The sequence below is a fragment of the Perissodus microlepis genome, chromosome 11 (assembly GCF_051167445.1).
Source record: "Perissodus microlepis isolate ML-2025 ecotype Zambia chromosome 11, ASM5116744v1, whole genome shotgun sequence".
Lineage (NCBI taxonomy): Eukaryota > Metazoa > Chordata > Actinopteri > Cichliformes > Cichlidae > Perissodus > Perissodus microlepis.
This window is the reverse complement of record NC_140471.1, coordinates 31,728,031-31,747,194: the sequence shown is the minus strand read 5'-3', so window position 1 is coordinate 31,747,194 and position 19,164 is coordinate 31,728,031. Positions and strand designations below refer to the sequence as shown.

Sequence of the window (19,164 nt, the reverse complement as noted above, 5' to 3'; positions counted from 1 at the left end):
GTGGCAGGGATAATGGTTGAAATGGCTGCAAAACCTAACAAACCTGCCAGTGATGCTAAGGCAGACATGGCAAACATAAGGCTTGGGGGCCAGAAGCCGCCCAATAAAAACTCTGGCCCAATTGACATCTTTCAACAATGCGAAACAAAGTGATGAAGTAATATATAAACAATTAAATGACAGAAAAGTTCCTGTTTTTTCACAATGTAGTATAAAAAAATCTGTTTCTTTCTCTTGTGTCTACAGTAAAATAAGTAAACAAATAATTTATCTGGGCAATTAGACTGTTAGAACAATTTTTACTGTAATTTTATACATTTATTTCTTACAATTTAAGTATCTAGTGTTGTATATTTTCATAGTAATCTTCTTTTTTTTTTTTTTACATATCCCCAAAGTAAACTTTTAAAGTCATTATTTTCTGACCTTATTCTCATTCTCAAAAGCATGTTATGTCATTCTTTAGCTGATTAACACATCAATCAGAGAAAACTGGAAACAAATGCAAAGTAATGCAAAAGCTCTAAAGTGGTGTTTTATTTATACCTATTTCCTTCTCTTTACAGTGAAATCAGAAATGGGCTGTTTCCCAACACTGACTCTCCTCTTCTTTGGTAAGATCCCAAATTTGTATAATGGAAATGTGTGATTTGAATTGTAAAGTTGAAAAGGAAGCCATAAAAAACATATTCAATTATGAAAACAGTGTGTCAGAAAGAATTATATGTTTCATTTTATTAAAACGTTGAGGAGGTGCAAAGAGGTGAAACAATAACTTGATACTCCTTTTCCAGGCATTATATAAACTCCTAAAAATGATCTTCTAAAGCTATACCTTTGACACTGTGCATAACATGAACTACTCCCATGCAGACACTTCCTCAACTCTCACTCATAAATTTTCAGGGACAAAAACTTCACGTCTCTCTTTTATGAGCAACTGCTCTGCTCCATGTGTCTGTTTCAATGGAGAGCTGCAGAGCATACACAAACAAGTGTTGAGTAACATTACTTTTATGAGGAACTTACATTAAAGGTTTACTGCCAGTAAATGTGATTAAAATTATGGCACTACCTACCGAGAAAAGTGGCCTGTTGGAGTGCTTTCATGCTACTAAAAAACAACAACACACTTTTCAATTTAGCTTACAAGTCAATTAAGCCGATATGGGAAAAAATATTGTCTCTCTTTCGAGTCCTTGTCACTCTTGCTTCAGTATTTTGGATCAGCTGAAGGTTGTGAAGAGATATTGTGTAAATGCAAAAAAGCAGTCCAATATATTTGTTTAATATGGACACAGAAGGACATATACTGGAAGGACATATATAAAACGATTTCAAGATTCCTTACAGTGTTGGCCATTGTTATTTGAACTGGAATCCACAAAAGAGCCCAAAATCAAGTCTGCAGGAGCAACTCAGCGCTGAGTTGCTAAATTCTAACATAGTGTCTAAGCTCTGACTAAAAAGGTAAATATGCCATGGTTGAAATAAACTTGAATTATTGTTTCGTCTTCAGATAATCGAGTAGTTATGACCCATTCATGACCCCAGCAACAAAGTAAAATATGCTGTTGGGATATGTTTAAAAATAAAAATGTTTTCTATCACAAAAACTGTATGCAGATACTTAAATCCCAAATATAATGACAAACACTGAATTCAATATTGATCATATAACATTTGGTCATTACTGCAATATTACTGCCCTCCTTTAGCAGTTTTTATATTAGTAGACTGGTACCCTGTGTAGCCTGTCAATGTAGTTAAAAAATTGTAAGGGCAAAAAGAATCTTTAATGTTTGTTTTACCCTTTTCTTGTGTGTACTGTGAGGAATCTAATACTACTTATACTATCAATTATCATTGTTAAGGATTTAGTCTCTGCTCCTGCTCAAAGTTCCCTCCTCGTAAGTACTACTACGTTGACAAAAAAATTAGCTGGAACGAAGCTCAACAATACTGCAGAGAGAAGTACACTGACCTGGCCACCATTGAAAGCATGGATGATATAAGCAGGCTAAATTCATATTTTTCCTACGACTGGGCATGGATTGGACTGCAGGATGATCCCAAATCCTGGAAGAATACGCTAGGCAATGACACCAACTCCTGGAGATGGGCAATAACTGGTGAAACGAGCAAAATTGATTACCACAACTGGGACTCTACTCAACCAGATTATTCTCATGCAAAAGAAACCTGTGTGATAATGGGTCTTGGAGGAAAGTGGTACGATAAAAACTGTGGTGAAAGCAAAACTTTTGCTTGCTGCAATGGTAAGAAAATATTTTCATTCATGGATTTCACCTACTGACCTGACTACTGACTTCACCTGCATTTTTCACTGGCAGATTTGACAGAAAGCATCACTGAAGATTTGCTGTATAAAATATAAGAAAAACCTTAGCTCAAAAAGTTTGAACTTATTGGAAAACATTAAATTGATTATCCAAAACTTGTAATCATTTACTGCAATGCTAACTGATTAATATCCCTAATAAATTGAACATCTATCATCTGCCATGGATGCTTAAACACTTGCTTCATGCGTTTCCCCCTCACTGGTTCATTTTCTATCTGCTGCAGTTACAGAGCAAAACAAGAAAAACTACATGTACATCTCTACTACAAAAAATTGGGCCTCTGCTCGAGAACACTGCATAAAACTAAGTATGAACTTGGCAGTGATCGAAAACAGTGAGGAGAACGCTGAGGTCAGTTCATTAAAACCAAACAGTGATGACATTTGGATCGGTCTGTACCGAGTGCCATGGACCTGGTCTGACAAGAGTCAGAGCTCCTTTAGAAACTGGCGAAGTTCCAGCCCAAATAACCCTCCGGGTAACCAGCATTGTGTGGTCGAGAATAACCTCCACGTGTGGGATGACGACATATGTACAATAAAATATGTTTTCATTTGCCATCAAGGTAAATGTTCAATAACACACACACAAAACAAACAAACAAACACACACACACACACATAAAAAAAACTTGTCCTGACTAACCCTAACTCCTGTTTCTCAATTTGTCAAAACTTACTGTTATTTTATAACAACATGTTTCCTTCTAAGTTGCAAAGTTGAGGACGACAGTGAAGCTGAAGTTTGTGACTGATGTTGACTTAAGTGACTCTGCAACTAATGCCCAGATCCTCCAGCAGGTAAAATCCTTGTTTTTGCTTCTGGAAAAAAAAAAGCAAACAAACAAACAAAAACAGAAAGAGCAATGGATAAATATACTGACAGATAGCTTCAAGAAAATGATGAAACCACCTACTTATCTTTCTATTCTATCACAGCTAAGAGCCAAGCTAACAAGCCAAGGATTGACTGATTTCAAGCTGCAATGGAACATTCAACCCAAGAAACAAGAGAACAAGGAGAATAGTGAAACTTAGAGAGACTTGGGATGCTTTGGATCATTGCTCAGCCTTATAACTCAAGTGTGCTAAAGATTCAGGGCAGAAATTGATGACCAGACATTCTCCTGAAGGATTTTCTAATGTTTTAGACAAAAAATTATTGTCATTTTTTTTTTATGTTAAACTATGACAAGTCACCCAGTTACCAAAGCAGAAAAGCAGCCCCAAAGCATTACACTACCACAACTACTTTTGTTGATGTGATATTCTTTTTATGAAATGCTGTGTGATTGTTTTTTGCATAGCACAGTAAAAATCTCCAGAAAGTTTAACTTTCATCTCATTAGGCTAAATGGTTTGATAAACAGTTTAATGATTTTGAAACCTTAAATACTAAATTGACCTTCGGTTTTGTTTTTATCTGATATGGTTAAATGTGAAATGTCTGACTTGGTTTTGTTTGATAAACAATTTGGTGTTTCTGAAGATAAATATTAAATTGACTCTTATTTTTTGTTTGTTATCGTCAGTCAGTAGCTAAAAGAATTAACTGGTATTTGTTTTATGTTTATTTTTTGAATTTTTGATCCTTCTACTGATTTGCAATTTGTTGTCATCAGTTAACAGCTATAGAGTTAACTGCTAATTGGGTTTCTATTCTGATTCTCCCTTAAATTGATTTCTGACATCAGGAAACAGCTATAAAGTTTGGCATTTGTTTTCGTGTCTGTTTTTGAATATTGATCAGATTAATTTGATATTGTTAGTCAGTCTGTAATCAGCTGAAAGCTATAGAATTTCTGGTATTTGTTTCTGATCCTTGCAGTTGATCTTGAGATTAATTTTTATTATCAGTTGGTGACAAGTTAATAGTCTTGGGGTTAGTTTTTGCTTTTACATTTGATCTTATATTTGATTTTTGTCGGACTGATAAATGTTAACAGTTCTAAATTAACTGCTATTCTGTTTATGCTGTATAATTTTCTTTGATTGACTCTTATCTGTTTAATGTATAGTTAACTGAGTGAATCAATTCCTCAATTCATTCTGATATTTGTTTTGTTTGATTCTGAAATAATTACTGTTAAGTTTATTGATAAATCAAATCTTATTATGTTTGATTAATTTCTTATCAAGTCTTGTTAGAGATTCTTTTTGAGTTAATTCCTAAGCTGAATTTTGGCATGGTTGATCTCATCTTTTATTAGTTTAATACACTCTTTTTGAATTATTTACCAGCTGGGTTGAATAGCTGTGATTTTGCTTGCTTTGAATTAAAATCATTAAGTTTGCAGTTTTTATTTTCAGTATTATTTTAGAGTGGTTCTCCTCTTATCTCCATCACCGATCCTTTTCTGTGGCAGTCTCCGATTTTAGGTCATCCTCTACCTCCCTTACTTATGGTGTCCCTCAAGGGTCAGTTTTGGGGCCTTTATTGTTTTTAATATATCTTCTCCCCCTCCAGCATATAATGGGCTCTTTTGAGGACATTTCTTATCACTGTTATGCTGATGATATTCAGTTGTACGTTTCTTTTATGCCCGAGGATTTATCTAAGCTTCAGCGTCTGAATGATTGCTTAGATTTGATCAAACGTTGGATGGCTGCAAATTTCCTCCAAGTCAATGAGGGGAAAACCGAAGTCCTCGTATGCGCCCCTGATAGATTTTTATCACAGATAGTGAAAGCCCTTGGTCCTCTTTCAGTGTATCTTAAATCCTCTATCAGGAATTTAGGTGTCACCTTTGACTCGAGTCTCACATTGGATGGGCATGTGAAATCTCTGGTTCGGTCTTGTTTTTATCATTTAAGAAATGTGACTAAGCTAAGCCCGATTTTATCTCGCTCTGAATTGGAGATTGCTATACATGCATTTATTTCGTCACGCTTGGATTATTGTAATTCGCTGTTTATGTGTCTAAGCAAAGGTTCTCTGGATCGTCTGCAGGTTGTGCAAAACACTGCAGCTAGGCTTTTGACAAAATCCTCCAAGTACTCACACGTGACACCGTTGTTATCTCAGTTACACTGGCTTCCTGTTAAATTTAGAGTCAATTTTAAGATCCTGGTCTTGACTTACAGAGCTGTGCACGGACTGGCACCAGCCTACATCTTTGATCTGCTACAGCCCTATGTCCCTAGCAGGTCTTTGAGGTCATCTGATCAGGGCTTACTTGCTTTAAAAAATACTAAGAGGAGGACTAAGGGTGATAGAGCTTTTGCCACTGTGGCAGCTAGACTGTGGAACTCTCTCCCTCAAACATTAAGAACTGCGGACTCAGCAGCTGTTTTTAAAAAAACAACTCAAAACTCACCTTTTTAAAACTGCTTTTGGTTACATTTTTTGCCTGTTTTATTTTCTCTTTTTAAATCTTTTTATGACTTGTAATCTTATGTGCAGCACTTTGTGATTCTGTCTTGAAAGGTGCTATATAAATAAAAAAAATATTTATTATTTATTTAAGTATGTCACAGTGACTTATTGGATGTGTGTTACCACCTCTAGAGAATTTGCCTTATGATTTACATAAAGCAAGGCAAGGCAAGTTTATTTGTATAGCACAATTCAACAACAAGGTGATTCAAAGTGCTTTACAGAGACATTAGAAACAAAAACAAATAAAAAACATGATTTAAAATTGATTAAAGCAAGCAAACAAACAAAAAAACAAACAAACAAACAAACAAAACAGTATATAAAATCAAAAATCAAAACAGATAAAATCAGAACAGTAGATAAAATCAGAAGTTAAAATGTAAGTTTTGAAATTTAAGCTTAAGTGCGGATTTGGTGCTTTATTTAAATGCAGCTGAGAATAAGTGAGTCTTCAACCTGGATTTAAATAAACTGAGTGTTTCAGCTGATCTGAGGCTTTCTGGGAGTTTGTTCCAGATGTAAGGAGCATAAAAGCTGAATGCAGCTTCTCTGTGTCTGGTTCTGACTCTGGGAACTGATAAAAGACCGGATCCAGGTGACCTGAGGGATCTGGAAGGTTCATACTGGGTCAGGAGGTCACTGATGTATTTTGGTCCTAAACCATTCAGAGCTTTATAGACCAGCATCAGAACTTTAAAGTCTATCCTCTGACGGACAGGCAGCCAGTGTAAATATGAAAATATACATATGAAAATAAGGTCGAAGACTGACTGACTGACTGACTGAAGGGTGGCCAATTCATCGTCTGCATTCATATGTGGAGCATTCAGATCTCAACCTAGTGACTAGTGTGAGTGCTACCACCTCTAGAGAATTTGTTTTATGATTTACATATGAAAATAAGGTCAAAGACTGACCATTCAAAACGGGTGGCCAACTCATCGTCTGCATTCATATGTGGAGCATTCAGATCTCAACCTTAAAACAATATTCAACAAACTTGTAAGTATATCTTTATATTTTCACCATTTGAGTGTTACAATACATTTAGATTTTGTTGTTGTTAATGTTTTTTTATTGTCTCTTTACATAGAAATTACAGATGGAACAATTCATTCTATTGCATATATTATATGTCAATAAATGAACAGTGTTTGTCTCTTTTTAGTTTAATATTGACTAACAATAAACACAGAAAAAGAAAATGAAAGATCAACTCCTAAAAATACAAAGATAACAGCTGTAAAGTGAATAAATCTTGGGTGTGTACTGGTTTGTAGACATTATTTGGGAATTCTAACTTTTTCCAAATTTTCACTATTTTCCGTCATTTTATTGAAAAAACAACTCATTCAATACGAACATATACTTGCTCTTTGTGGAGACAATGAGTGTGGCAGGGATAATGGTTGAAATGGCTGCAAAACCTAACAAACCTGCCAGTGATGCTAAGGCAGACATGGCAAACATAAGGCTTGGGGGCCAGAAGCCGCCCAATAAAAACTCTGGCCCAATTGACATCTTTCAACAATGCGAAACAAAGTGATGAAGTAATATATAAACAATTAAATGACAGAAAAGTTCCTGTTTTTTCACAATGTAGTATAAAAAAATCTGTTTCTTTCTCTTGTGTCTACAGTAAAATAAGTAAACAAATAATTTATCTGGGCAATTAGACTGTTAGAACAATTTTTACTGTAATTTTATACATTTATTTCTTACAATTTAAGTATCTAGTGTTGTATATTTTCATAGTAATCTTCTTTTTTTTTTTTTTACATATCCCCAAAGTAAACTTTTAAAGTCATTATTTTCTGACCTTATTCTCATTCTCAAAAGCATGTTATGTCATTCTTTAGCTGATTAACACATCAATCAGAGAAAACTGGAAACAAATGCAAAGTAATGCAAAAGCTCTAAAGTGGTGTTTTATTTATACCTATTTCCTTCTCTTTACAGTGAAATCAGAAATGGGCTGTTTCCCAACACTGACTCTCCTCTTCTTTGGTAAGATCCCAAATTTGTATAATGGAAATGTGTGATTTGAATTGTAAAGTTGAAAAGGAAGCCATAAAAAACATATTCAATTATGAAAACAGTGTGTCAGAAAGAATTATATGTTTCATTTTATTAAAACGTTGAGGAGGTGCAAAGAGGTGAAACAATAACTTGATACTCCTTTTCCAGGCATTATATAAACTCCTAAAAATGATCTTCTAAAGCTATACCTTTGACACTGTGCATAACATGAACTACTCCCATGCAGACACTTCCTCAACTCTCACTCATAAATTTTCAGGGACAAAAACTTCACGTCTCTCTTTTATGAGCAACTGCTCTGCTCCATGTGTCTGTTTCAATGGAGAGCTGCAGAGCATACACAAACAAGTGTTGAGTAACATTACTTTTATGAGGAACTTACATTAAAGGTTTACTGCCAGTAAATGTGATTAAAATTATGGCACTACCTACCGAGAAAAGTGGCCTGTTGGAGTGCTTTCATGCTACTAAAAAACAACAACACACTTTTCAATTTAGCTTACAAGTCAATTAAGCCGATATGGGAAAAAATATTGTCTCTCTTTCGAGTCCTTGTCACTCTTGCTTCAGTATTTTGGATCAGCTGAAGGTTGTGAAGAGATATTGTGTAAATGCAAAAAAGCAGTCCAATATATTTGTTTAATATGGACACAGAAGGACATATACTGGAAGGACATATATAAAACGATTTCAAGATTCCTTACAGTGTTGGCCATTGTTATTTGAACTGGAATCCACAAAAGAGCCCAAAATCAAGTCTGCAGGAGCAACTCAGCGCTGAGTTGCTAAATTCTAACATAGTGTCTAAGCTCTGACTAAAAAGGTAAATATGCCATGGTTGAAATAAACTTGAATTATTGTTTCGTCTTCAGATAATCGAGTAGTTATGACCCATTCATGACCCCAGCAACAAAGTAAAATATGCTGTTGGGATATGTTTAAAAATAAAAATGTTTTCTATCACAAAAACTGTATGCAGATACTTAAATCCCAAATATAATGACAAACACTGAATTCAATATTGATCATATAACATTTGGTCATTACTGCAATATTACTGCCCTCCTTTAGCAGTTTTTATATTAGTAGACTGGTACCCTGTGTAGCCTGTCAATGTAGTTAAAAAATTGTAAGGGCAAAAAGAATCTTTAATGTTTGTTTTACCCTTTTCTTGTGTGTACTGTGAGGAATCTAATACTACTTATACTATCAATTATCATTGTTAAGGATTTAGTCTCTGCTCCTGCTCAAAGTTCCCTCCTCGTAAGTACTACTACGTTGACAAAAAAATTAGCTGGAACGAAGCTCAACAATACTGCAGAGAGAAGTACACTGACCTGGCCACCATTGAAAGCATGGATGATATAAGCAGGCTAAATTCATATTTTTCCTACGACTGGGCATGGATTGGACTGCAGGATGATCCCAAATCCTGGAAGAATACGCTAGGCAATGACACCAACTCCTGGAGATGGGCAATAACTGGTGAAACGAGCAAAATTGATTACCACAACTGGGACTCTACTCAACCAGATTATTCTCATGCAAAAGAAACCTGTGTGATAATGGGTCTTGGAGGAAAGTGGTACGATAAAAACTGTGGTGAAAGCAAAACTTTTGCTTGCTGCAATGGTAAGAAAATATTTTCATTCATGGATTTCACCTACTGACCTGACTACTGACTTCACCTGCATTTTTCACTGGCAGATTTGACAGAAAGCATCACTGAAGATTTGCTGTATAAAATATAAGAAAAACCTTAGCTCAAAAAGTTTGAACTTATTGGAAAACATTAAATTGATTATCCAAAACTTGTAATCATTTACTGCAATGCTAACTGATTAATATCCCTAATAAATTGAACATCTATCATCTGCCATGGATGCTTAAACACTTGCTTCATGCGTTTCCCCCTCACTGGTTCATTTTCTATCTGCTGCAGTTACAGAGCAAAACAAGAAAAACTACATGTACATCTCTACTACAAAAAATTGGGCCTCTGCTCGAGAACACTGCATAAAACTAAGTATGAACTTGGCAGTGATCGAAAACAGTGAGGAGAACGCTGAGGTCAGTTCATTAAAACCAAACAGTGATGACATTTGGATCGGTCTGTACCGAGTGCCATGGACCTGGTCTGACAAGAGTCAGAGCTCCTTTAGAAACTGGCGAAGTTCCAGCCCAAATAACCCTCCGGGTAACCAGCATTGTGTGGTCGAGAATAACCTCCACGTGTGGGATGACGACATATGTACAATAAAATATGTTTTCATTTGCCATCAAGGTAAATGTTCAATAACACACACACAAAACAAACAAACAAACACACACACACACAAAAAAAACTTGTCCTGACTAACCCTAACTCCTGTTTCTCAATTTGTCAAAACTTACTGTTATTTTATAACAACATGTTTCCTTCTAAGTTGCAAAGTTGAGGACGACAGTGAAGCTGAAGTTTGTGACTGATGTTGACTTAAGTGACTCTGCAACTAATGCCCAGATCCTCCAGCAGGTAAAATCCTTGTTTTTGCTTCTGGAAAAAAAAAAGCAAACAAACAAACAAAAACAGAAAGAGCAATGGATAAATATACTGACAGATAGCTTCAAGAAAATGATGAAACCACCTACTTATCTTTCTATTCTATCACAGCTAAGAGCCAAGCTAACAAGCCAAGGATTGACTGATTTCAAGCTGCAATGTTACATTCAACCCAAGAAACAAGAGAACAAGGAGAATAGTGAAACTTAGAGAGACTTGGGATGCTTTGGATCATTGCTCAGCCTTATAACTCAAGTGTGCTAAAGATTCAGGGCAGAAATTGATGACCAGACATTCTCCTGAAGGATTTTCTAATGTTTTAGACAAAAAATTATTGTCATTTTTTTTTTATGTTAAACTATGACAAGTCACCCAGTTACCAAAGCAGAAAAGCAGCCCCAAAGCATTACACTACCACAACTACTTTTGTTGATGTGATATTCTTTTTATGAAATGCTGTGTGATTGTTTTTTGCATAGCACAGTAAAAATCTCCAGAAAGTTTAACTTTCATCTCATTAGGCTAAATGGTTTGATAAACAGTTTAATGATTTTGAAACCTTAAATACTAAATTGACCTTCGGTTTTGTTTTTATCTGATATGGTTAAATGTGAAATGTCTGACTTGGTTTTGTTTGATAAACAATTTGGTGTTTCTGAAGATAAATATTAAATTGACTCTTATTTTTTGTTTGTTATCGTCAGTCAGTAGCTAAAAGAATTAACTGGTATTTGTTTTATGTTTATTTTTTGAATTTTTGATCCTTCTACTGATTTGCAATTTGTTGTCATCAGTTAACAGCTATAGAGTTAACTGCTAATTGGGTTTCTATTCTGATTCTCCCTTAAATTGATTTCTGACATCTGGAAACAGCTATAAAGTTTGGCATTTGTTTTCGTGTCTGTTTTTGAATATTGATCAGTTTAATTTGATATTGTTAGTCAGTCTGTAATCAGCTGAAAGCTATAGAATTTCCGGTATTTGTTTCTGATCCTTGCAGTTGATCTTGAGATTAATTTTTATTATCAGTTGGTGACAAGTTAATAGTCTTGGGGTTAGTTTTTGCTTTTACATTTGATCTTATATTTGATTTTTGTCGGACTGATAAATGTTAACAGTTCTAAATTAACTGCTATTCTGTTTATGCTGTATAATTTTCTTTGATTGACTCTTATCTGTTTAATGTATAGTTAACTGAGTGAATCAATTCCTCAATTCATTCTGATATTTGTTTTGTTTGATTCTGAAATAATTACTGTTAAGTTTATTGATAAATCAAATCTTATTATGTTTGATTAATTTCTTATCAAGTCTTGTTAGAGATTCTTTTTGAGTTAATTCCTAAGCTGAATTTTGGCATGGTTGATCTCATCTTTTATTAGTTTAATACACTCTTTTTGAATTATTTACCAGCTGGGTTGAATAGCTGTGATTTTGCTTGCTTTGAATTAAAATCATTAAGTTTGCAGTTTTTATTTTCAGTATTATTTTATTGTTAAAATTGATATTTGCAATTTCGGGAAAAGAGAAAAGCATTGCTTTGTCATCGTTTCAAAATAGAGGTTGAGTGTCTAATTTGTAGTCATTGGTGAAGTTGACTTTCAGTTTTGGTTTCAAAGAATAAAAGAAAGACGTAATAATAATTAGACCTGGGAGTAAGGGAGCCCTTGTTTCTAGAAGAAAACAAAAAACAGATAGAAAAAAAGAAAAAGGGATAGGAACTTGAACAAAAACAAAAAAAAGAGAATTTAAATAAAAACGTAATGGCGAGCATTGCAATTTCACCCAGAATGGAGAATTTGGGTCAATTAGAAAAATATGTCAACGACCGGATGCTGGATGGTATAAAAGATAAGAAAGCAAGATCTACAATGGATAACAAATTGAACAAGAAATGGGATCACTGGAAAAAGGGAGGCTATATATCACCTTTACATACCCAGGAGTGAAACCATATTCCAAATAGAGAAACAAGCTAATGAAGAATATGAGCAAGCACACTGAGAAAGGAAGGAAAAAGGAAGGACATCAGGAGGCTCCAAGAGGAAGGAAATTGACAAAAAGCGAGAGCACATGATGACAATAGATATGTGCTACTGGATGCTAAGAGGAAAAGGAAGACGAGTAAGAATCCAAGATCCAGACTGCAAGTTACAAGGGGAAGACCAAAAATCACAGTCATCATCACAAAGAACTGGGCTGCCAACTACAACTCCTGGAGTTTCTACTGTGCTTAAACTCTACCCTGAACTACCTGACTGTTTTAGATTGCCTAAATCTGACAGTACACCTGGGGACACCAGTCATCCAGCAACCCTGAATGCAGTGATAATGGATGTCACACCTGAAGGAAAACCTGATGCAGAGGGAGAAAAACAACAGGATGCTGGTGGACAGAGTGTGGAAGAGAGAAGGTGGTACTTTTCCTTTTGCCAACCATGTTTGGTTCATTTGATGTCCTTGTATTTCCTCACTGCCACTTCCCTTGGGCAGCTTGTATCAGTTCTTCCAATTGTTCTTTCTGTTTTACTGGAATATTGGCTGTAAAAACTGTCTCCATTGTGGTCCATTGACATGAATTGCTGAGTCTGTATAGATGTTTTACTCTTTTTCCTTCTGAAAGTTGTAGAGCTTTGGTGAAAGCCACAATTTCTGCCATCTGAGCTAAGGCAGGTTGTGTGATGTTTCCTTGTGCCGATGTTCCACGTCTCTCCATAGCAAATTTCCTCCCCTGTATCAACATCTGTCTGTATAGAAGGTGAGATACGGATGCTCCAGTGGCTCAGTTCGTAGATCGGATGTCCCTAACTGCTTCCTTTTGCAGTCTTGTTGTTGATGTTCCATTGATGTCATTCCCTCAGCCATGCTGATCACTTGCGTCCTAGGTGATATGCGGCTGTATAAGTCCCTGTCAGTACTCTTGTTGCAGCGTTTTGGATTAACTGAAGACTTTTTAGGACTTCCTAATAATAATGAATTACAGTAGTCCAGCCTGGAAGTAATAAATGCATGAACTAGTTTTTCAGCATCACTCTGAGACAGGATATTTCTAATTTTAGAGATGTTGCGCAAATGGAAGAAAGCAGTCTTACATATTTGTTTAATATGTGTGTTGAAGGACATGTCTTGGTAAAAAATGACTCCAAGGTTCCTCACAGCGTTACTGGAGGCCAAGGTAATGCCATCCATTGTAAGAATCTGGTTAGATACCATATTTCTAAGATTTTCAGGACCGAGTACAATAACCTCAGTTTTATCTGAATTAAAAAGCAGAAAGTTTGCAGCCATCCAGTGTCTTATTCTACTTTAAAAGATATAATTGATCATCTCAAAATCTCTGGTTCCCCGCACGATATTCTTCCTTGTCGTTTCGTTAAGGAAGCTTTACATATTATTTGTCCTTGTATCTTATTTCTGCTGAATGCATCATTGTCATCAGGTTGTGTACCGTCTGTCTTTAAGCATGCTGTTGTGCAACCTATTATGAAAAGGAAAAATCTTGACCCTAATGGTCTCACTAACTACAGGCCGATCTCCAAACTCCCTTTTAATTCCAAAATATTGGAAAAGGTAGTTCTAAAACAACTTCAGGCCTTTTTAGATGTAAATGGTATTAATGAAAAGTTTCAGTCTAGTTTTAAACCTCGCCACAGCACAGAGACAGCCTAACTTAGAGTTTTTAATGATCTTCTCTTAACCGTTGACTCTGGCTATTCCGTGGTTTTAGTTTTACTTGACTTGACTGCTGCTTTTGACACGGTTAACCACAACATTCTTCTATCAAGATTGGAACATGTTGTTGGTCTCAAAGGTACGGTTTTAACTTGGTTTAAATCCTATGGAGGAGTGGAAGAGGATTCCAGTGGCAACCTGTGAAGCTCTAGTGAACTCCATGCCCAACAGAGTTGAGGCAGTGTTGAAAAATAATGGTTGCCGCACAAAATATTGACACTTTGGGCACAGTTTGGACATTTTCACTCACTTTGGTTGCCAGTGGTTTAGACATTGATGGCTGTATGTTGAGTTATTTTGAGGTGACAGTAAATTTACGCTGTTATACAAGCCGTACACTGACTACTTTACATTGTATCAAAGTGCCAAATCTTTAATGTTGTCCCATGAAAAGATGGGAGGGGTGTAGTCACTTTTGTGAGATACTGTAGATTAGTAGTGACAAACCTCACTATGGTCATGTTTAGACTATTGAATGTTTACTAAAGAGGTGTGTGTCTGTCTGTCTTGTATGGCTGTATGTTGGTGTGTATATGGTTGTGTATGTCTGTTGTGTATATTGATGTGTGTGTTTTTGGTATGGCTGTATGACTTCTGTATGTTCGTGTGGTAAATTGTAGCACTGAAGACATAGCATAAATTATGCTGAGTACAGAAGAAGACAAGAAGAGATGTGAAAGGTGACAAGGGGAATAAGGTGGTGCAGCCACCCAAGAACCATTTTGAGTGACTTAAGAAAAATAACAACATCAAAATCTGCATTGTCTTTTCACCTGACTCGGCACAGCCATGGCGCGATGTTAGTGATGACAAGTCAGGAGCCTCCTTGAATAAACTTATCTTGGATTGGGAACAGGACCTTGCGTTGCACTAGGATCTCTATGGGTAACCAGTCGTTGAAACTGAAGTCCGTTCCTCCCAGCTCCCATCCACAGTTCTTCACCAGCTTTTTGTTTGAAGTGTTCAAATTTAGCCACAATCGGTCTGTGTCTGCGTGCATCAGATCGTCAACCTCCCAAACAATGGACACGATGGAAGCGGAAGTTTTTAACTACATATTCCGAAGTTTGAGGCGAGTCTGGATGAAATGACTCACTGTTGTTTTGGGGTCCTCTTCTGCCTTCTCTGGTACTCATGAAAACACCAAGTTGTCCTTCATGTGGTGCTCGATGACAGTTTCTTAGATTTAAAAAAAAAAAATTTCTTCTGAGATCCGGGCCGTTCCCTCAGTGAGGGATTTCACAGACCTGAATGTTTCCACCTGCTGCAGGCGTAATGCCATGGTCTCGGGCAATGCCTGAAAATCTTTATGGAGGATTTTGAGGATGGCCAGGCATGCGTCAAAGCTGGAAAGGTTTTTTTTTTTTTCTTCTTTTTGGACGTCAACATGTCCACTACGTTGCTGTTGTGTGATGAAGCTGGCTTTGTTTCGAATACGGTTACATTGTTACATGGTTTCCCCAAAACAACACACTCAAAATACTGTCCAAATGTCACGGTTTGTTTGGAATCATGTATGATTTTCGTTCCACTTCTCACGTGTACACCACTTTGTATTGGTCCTTCATGTGGAATTCCAATAAAATTTATTCATGTTTGTGGCTGTAATGTGACAAAATGTGGAAAAGTTCAAGGGGGCCGAATACTTTTGCAAGCCACTGTAATTCCTGTTGTTGCCTTAAAAGCCTTCAAGGAATAATCTTGCAGAAAAAAACATTAGTAGCTAAAATGTTTTCAGTGGTGCGCCATGTTCAATGATGCAGAGATTTCACCGTCTCTCACGATACTCCAACATCACTCTCTTCACTTACCAGTCGCCCTTCCCTGCTCTCTCAGCTCTTAATCTAATTGAGCATCTGTGAGATCTGCTAGAGAAACAAGAACCATGGAGGCCCCCCAAATTTTTCAGCAATTAGAGCTACAGTAGCTTGTCTGTAAGATCACACCACATGGGCCAGCCTTTGCTCAACACGTGCTTCAGTGAGCCTTGGCTGCTCAAGACCCATTGCTGGTTTACCACTTTTTCTACCTTGGTCCCTTTGATAGATACTGACCACTGCAGACCAGGAACACCTCACAAGAGCTACCATTGTGGGGTAGCTCTGACCCACTCATCTAACCATCACTATATGGCTCTTGTCAGACTCTCATACACTTACGCTTTTTCCTTTTTCTAGCTTTTGCTCCTTCAGCTTTCATTCAACATTAATTTAAATGCACACTTTTCATTTGGATCACCAGATACTTTCATGACTCTGGTTTTAAGGTGACTTATGAAGCTTAAGCAGCAGCCAGATGAAAAAAAATTGAATTTCCATGCTGAAAATGTTGTACTGATGTGGGGTTTTTTGTCTTTTAAATCAAACAAGCACTCCGATAAGGTGGTTGCTTTCTTTGATCAGGCTTGTTTTCCTTTACTCAACCTCAAGCTTTTGATAAATGCCTTAATGTTAAAAGGCTGAGCAGGTGTCTCTTGAGAACAAGATGTTTGATTGAAAAGAAACCAACTATGAGTGATGACAGCACCATCTGCTGTGGACTGTTTGTCACTCCCACACAAGATCTGGAGGTTGGGAAGAATAATTCACATGACTAATCTGATGTTTCAAAACCAAGTTGAATCTGACAAGCTGCACACCCTCTAGAATCTTTAAGACATTAAAGGAGTCTTACATAAGGCAAAAAATTACAATGCTTTATTTAATTGAGCAAAGAAAAAAAAAACACTGTGCAATGTTGTGCAAAAAACTGAAACTCAGATGCAAGATTAACATTCATCAATGAGAACATTTGTTTAAAAAAAAGTATATATAGTTGCATAGTAACTGATGTGAAACAACAGAAAATAAACGTGACTATTTTGAAGTTAAGCAAGTTAGTTACTGCAGCACCACTTGAACACATTTTAAGCAAACGCAAAAAATATGACTTCATTAAACAGAACGAGTTGTTCTGGAGAACAAAAACATATGGTGAGCACCTTGCCTTGGGTTGTGACTGTTTTACATGACAAAAACCTTTAAGATGAACCTTGAAGTTACTTATAAAATTTTGTAAAAATTAATCAAGCAAAAAATAGTTTTATCTTGAACATATAGATATCAGTACTACATAAAGTGATGCACAGTGTTTAAAATGATTAAAATTATGATAATATGGAAATTATTTCAGCAATGACAATGCCAAAGGTTTTCCATCCATCACTTTGTGCCATCTTGAGCTGGATCAGTTAGCCTTCTTCTTGATGCTGAGCAGCTGAGAGACGATGCTGTGCAGAGCCCAGAACAGCAGAGAGAGGGAGACAAAGGCCTGGACAAGTTTGACAGAGGTGGTTAGGATCAGAAGACTCGAGTTGATCCATTTCATTCAAAATGACAACTACCGCAGTTTGTTAATACTTGTGTTAAGATTACCATTACCACCAACATTACTGGGAGATAAAATTAAAAAACAAACTAAAAAACTAGCAACTGCAGCGCTGTGCTATCAAAATCACAGTGAAATCTGTTCAAACTTTGACTAGAAAACAACTCTGTAAAACTTCCTGAGCTCACAGTCCGACTTTCTATTTACATAAATGGACGTAACAAATGATTTAGGGAGATTATGTCATTGATCGATTTTTTTAAATTGTGAATTATTGATATGGTCGCACTTTCACGCCACAAGACTGCAAAGCTTATTGCAAAACAACTCCATTGTTGTGATTAATATCATGTAAGACTAAGAAAATGTTTACATTTGATAACTTTCGCATTCAAATTTGATTAACAATTGTGCCCAACAGAACTCTTGTGCCTCAAAGAACAGCAACATTTTACGTGACTGGGATCAAGCTGTGGTTATCGCTAGTAGATGGATTGAGTTTATGTATACAAGTTATAGGGCATGATGGTCTTGGAATGAAAACTAATTTATTTGTAATATAGCGGTAATACAATTTTATAGGTGCTTGACAATATACAGAGAGTATGTTGTATGTTATGTAAATGTTTTCTTCATTTGGTTTATGAGCTACAAAAAAAGTCTCCTCCATTTAGAACTATTTGAGCACTGGAAGTACTATAAGCTGTATATTTGCTCACTTTTGTACGTATAAATGCTCTTTAATTTACAAAGCTTAAGTGTAGCCTATAAAATGTTGTGCTGTCACAAGAGTAAAAAAAAAATAGATAAAAAAATAACATTTCTATTACAACATGATGTTAAACTTTGAAAGCAATGCTGCAACTGAAAGAAAACAGACACCTCAGATGCAGCCAGTCTCAGGATGATGCAGAAAGTAGGCTTAGAGGTTAAGAAGCAGGGCTTCTCCCCCGATGCTCTCACAACAGGGTCACAAGGGTCACAGCCATAGGGAACCTTGCTATTCAGAGAGAACGAAGGGGGGCTTTGCCCAAAACAGCCCTTGCCTCCACTCCTCACTGGGTTCTGGCTCATAAACTGCATCCTACATTGCAACTCAAGCCAAAATCAGACCGTTGTCCATCATAGGCAAAAAAGGCCAATAGGGAAAAAAAAGCCCAATTTCTTCCTGGACACAACAGCTGTTCTCCTCAGAGACAGAGAGAGGACGTACAGCACAGACCTCTCTCTGCTTTTCCACCTCTCGCTACCTGCTCTGAGAACAGCCTCCCTGCTTCCTGCTGAATGAACCACTGGATGAAACAAAAGCAAAGAAGGGACTTGGCGTGTGATGATAGATTCAAACCAAAGTCACATTCATTTTTCAAATGAACACCACTACTTGTGATTTAAAAAAAAAAAAAAAGTGTACATATATATATATATATATCTATATATATATATATATATTCATATTCTATATTACACAAGTGCCGATGGGAAGCAGTATAAAAGAAATAGATTTGAAGGGAGGGTATCAAACTTTTTCCACACTACATTTAATTGGCAGCTAGACCACCAAGGGTTTTCTACAAAACTTGTTTTGACACAAACAGATTAAACCATCTAACAGTATATAAAGTAGATAAAAATACCAAGAGCTTTGCCATCTAACATTAAAATGCTGCTGATACATTTATGAGTAGTACTACTGAAATAAAAACATACATACATTCATACAAACAACTTTGAATTGAATGA

General features: G+C 36.3%; 3 protein-coding genes across 9 annotated transcripts in view; 2 read left to right on the top strand and 1 right to left on the bottom strand.

The window, feature by feature from the left end:
• Nucleotides 1-391: 391 nt before the first annotated feature.
• On the top strand, nt 392-5,757 carry LOC146378236 (lectin-like). 3 transcript variants are annotated; one of them, XM_084944139.1, is made up of 5 exons: nt 393-614; nt 1,875-2,279; nt 2,590-2,931; nt 3,078-3,166; nt 3,305-5,757. In XM_084944139.1, exons 1-5 carry the CDS (start codon nt 503-505, stop codon nt 3,401-3,403), a joined length of 1,047 nt encoding a protein of 348 aa, XP_084800265.1. In that variant the 5' UTR covers nt 393-502; the 3' UTR covers nt 3,404-5,757. The 3 variants fall into 3 exon arrangements, with proteins under 3 accessions (XP_084800266.1, XP_084800265.1, XP_084800268.1); XM_084944142.1 differs by having other exon boundaries at nt 395-2,279; XM_084944140.1 differs by lacking the exons at nt 3,078-3,166; nt 3,305-5,757 and having other exon boundaries at nt 392-614; nt 2,590-3,047.
• Nucleotides 5,758-6,609: 852 nt separating this feature from the next.
• Nucleotides 6,610-11,760, top strand: LOC146378235 (lectin-like). Of its 3 annotated transcripts, XM_084944144.1 has the most exons (6): nt 6,610-6,746; nt 7,704-7,751; nt 9,012-9,416; nt 9,727-10,068; nt 10,211-10,299; nt 10,438-11,760. In XM_084944144.1, exons 2-6 carry the CDS (start codon nt 7,715-7,717, stop codon nt 10,534-10,536), a joined length of 972 nt encoding a protein of 323 aa, XP_084800270.1. In that variant the 5' UTR covers nt 6,610-6,746; nt 7,704-7,714; the 3' UTR covers nt 10,537-11,760. The 3 variants fall into 3 exon arrangements, with proteins under 3 accessions (XP_084800270.1, XP_084800269.1, XP_084800271.1); XM_084944143.1 differs by lacking the exon at nt 6,610-6,746 and having other exon boundaries at nt 7,529-7,751; XM_084944145.1 differs by lacking the exon at nt 6,610-6,746 and having other exon boundaries at nt 7,530-9,416.
• agmo (alkylglycerol monooxygenase) overlaps nt 10,223-19,164 on the bottom strand; it is a 53,847-nt gene continuing 44,905 nt past the window's right edge. For 2 of the 3 annotated variants that reach the window (XM_084944136.1, XM_084944138.1), the window contains one exon: nt 16,763-17,367. In XM_084944136.1, the coding sequence (XP_084800262.1) occupies nt 17,284-17,367 (84 nt within the window). In that variant the 3' untranslated portion in view covers nt 16,763-17,283. Of the gene's footprint in view, nt 10,321-16,762; nt 17,368-19,164 lie in introns of those variants that run through there. The other variant, XM_084944137.1, reaches the window with a different exon arrangement.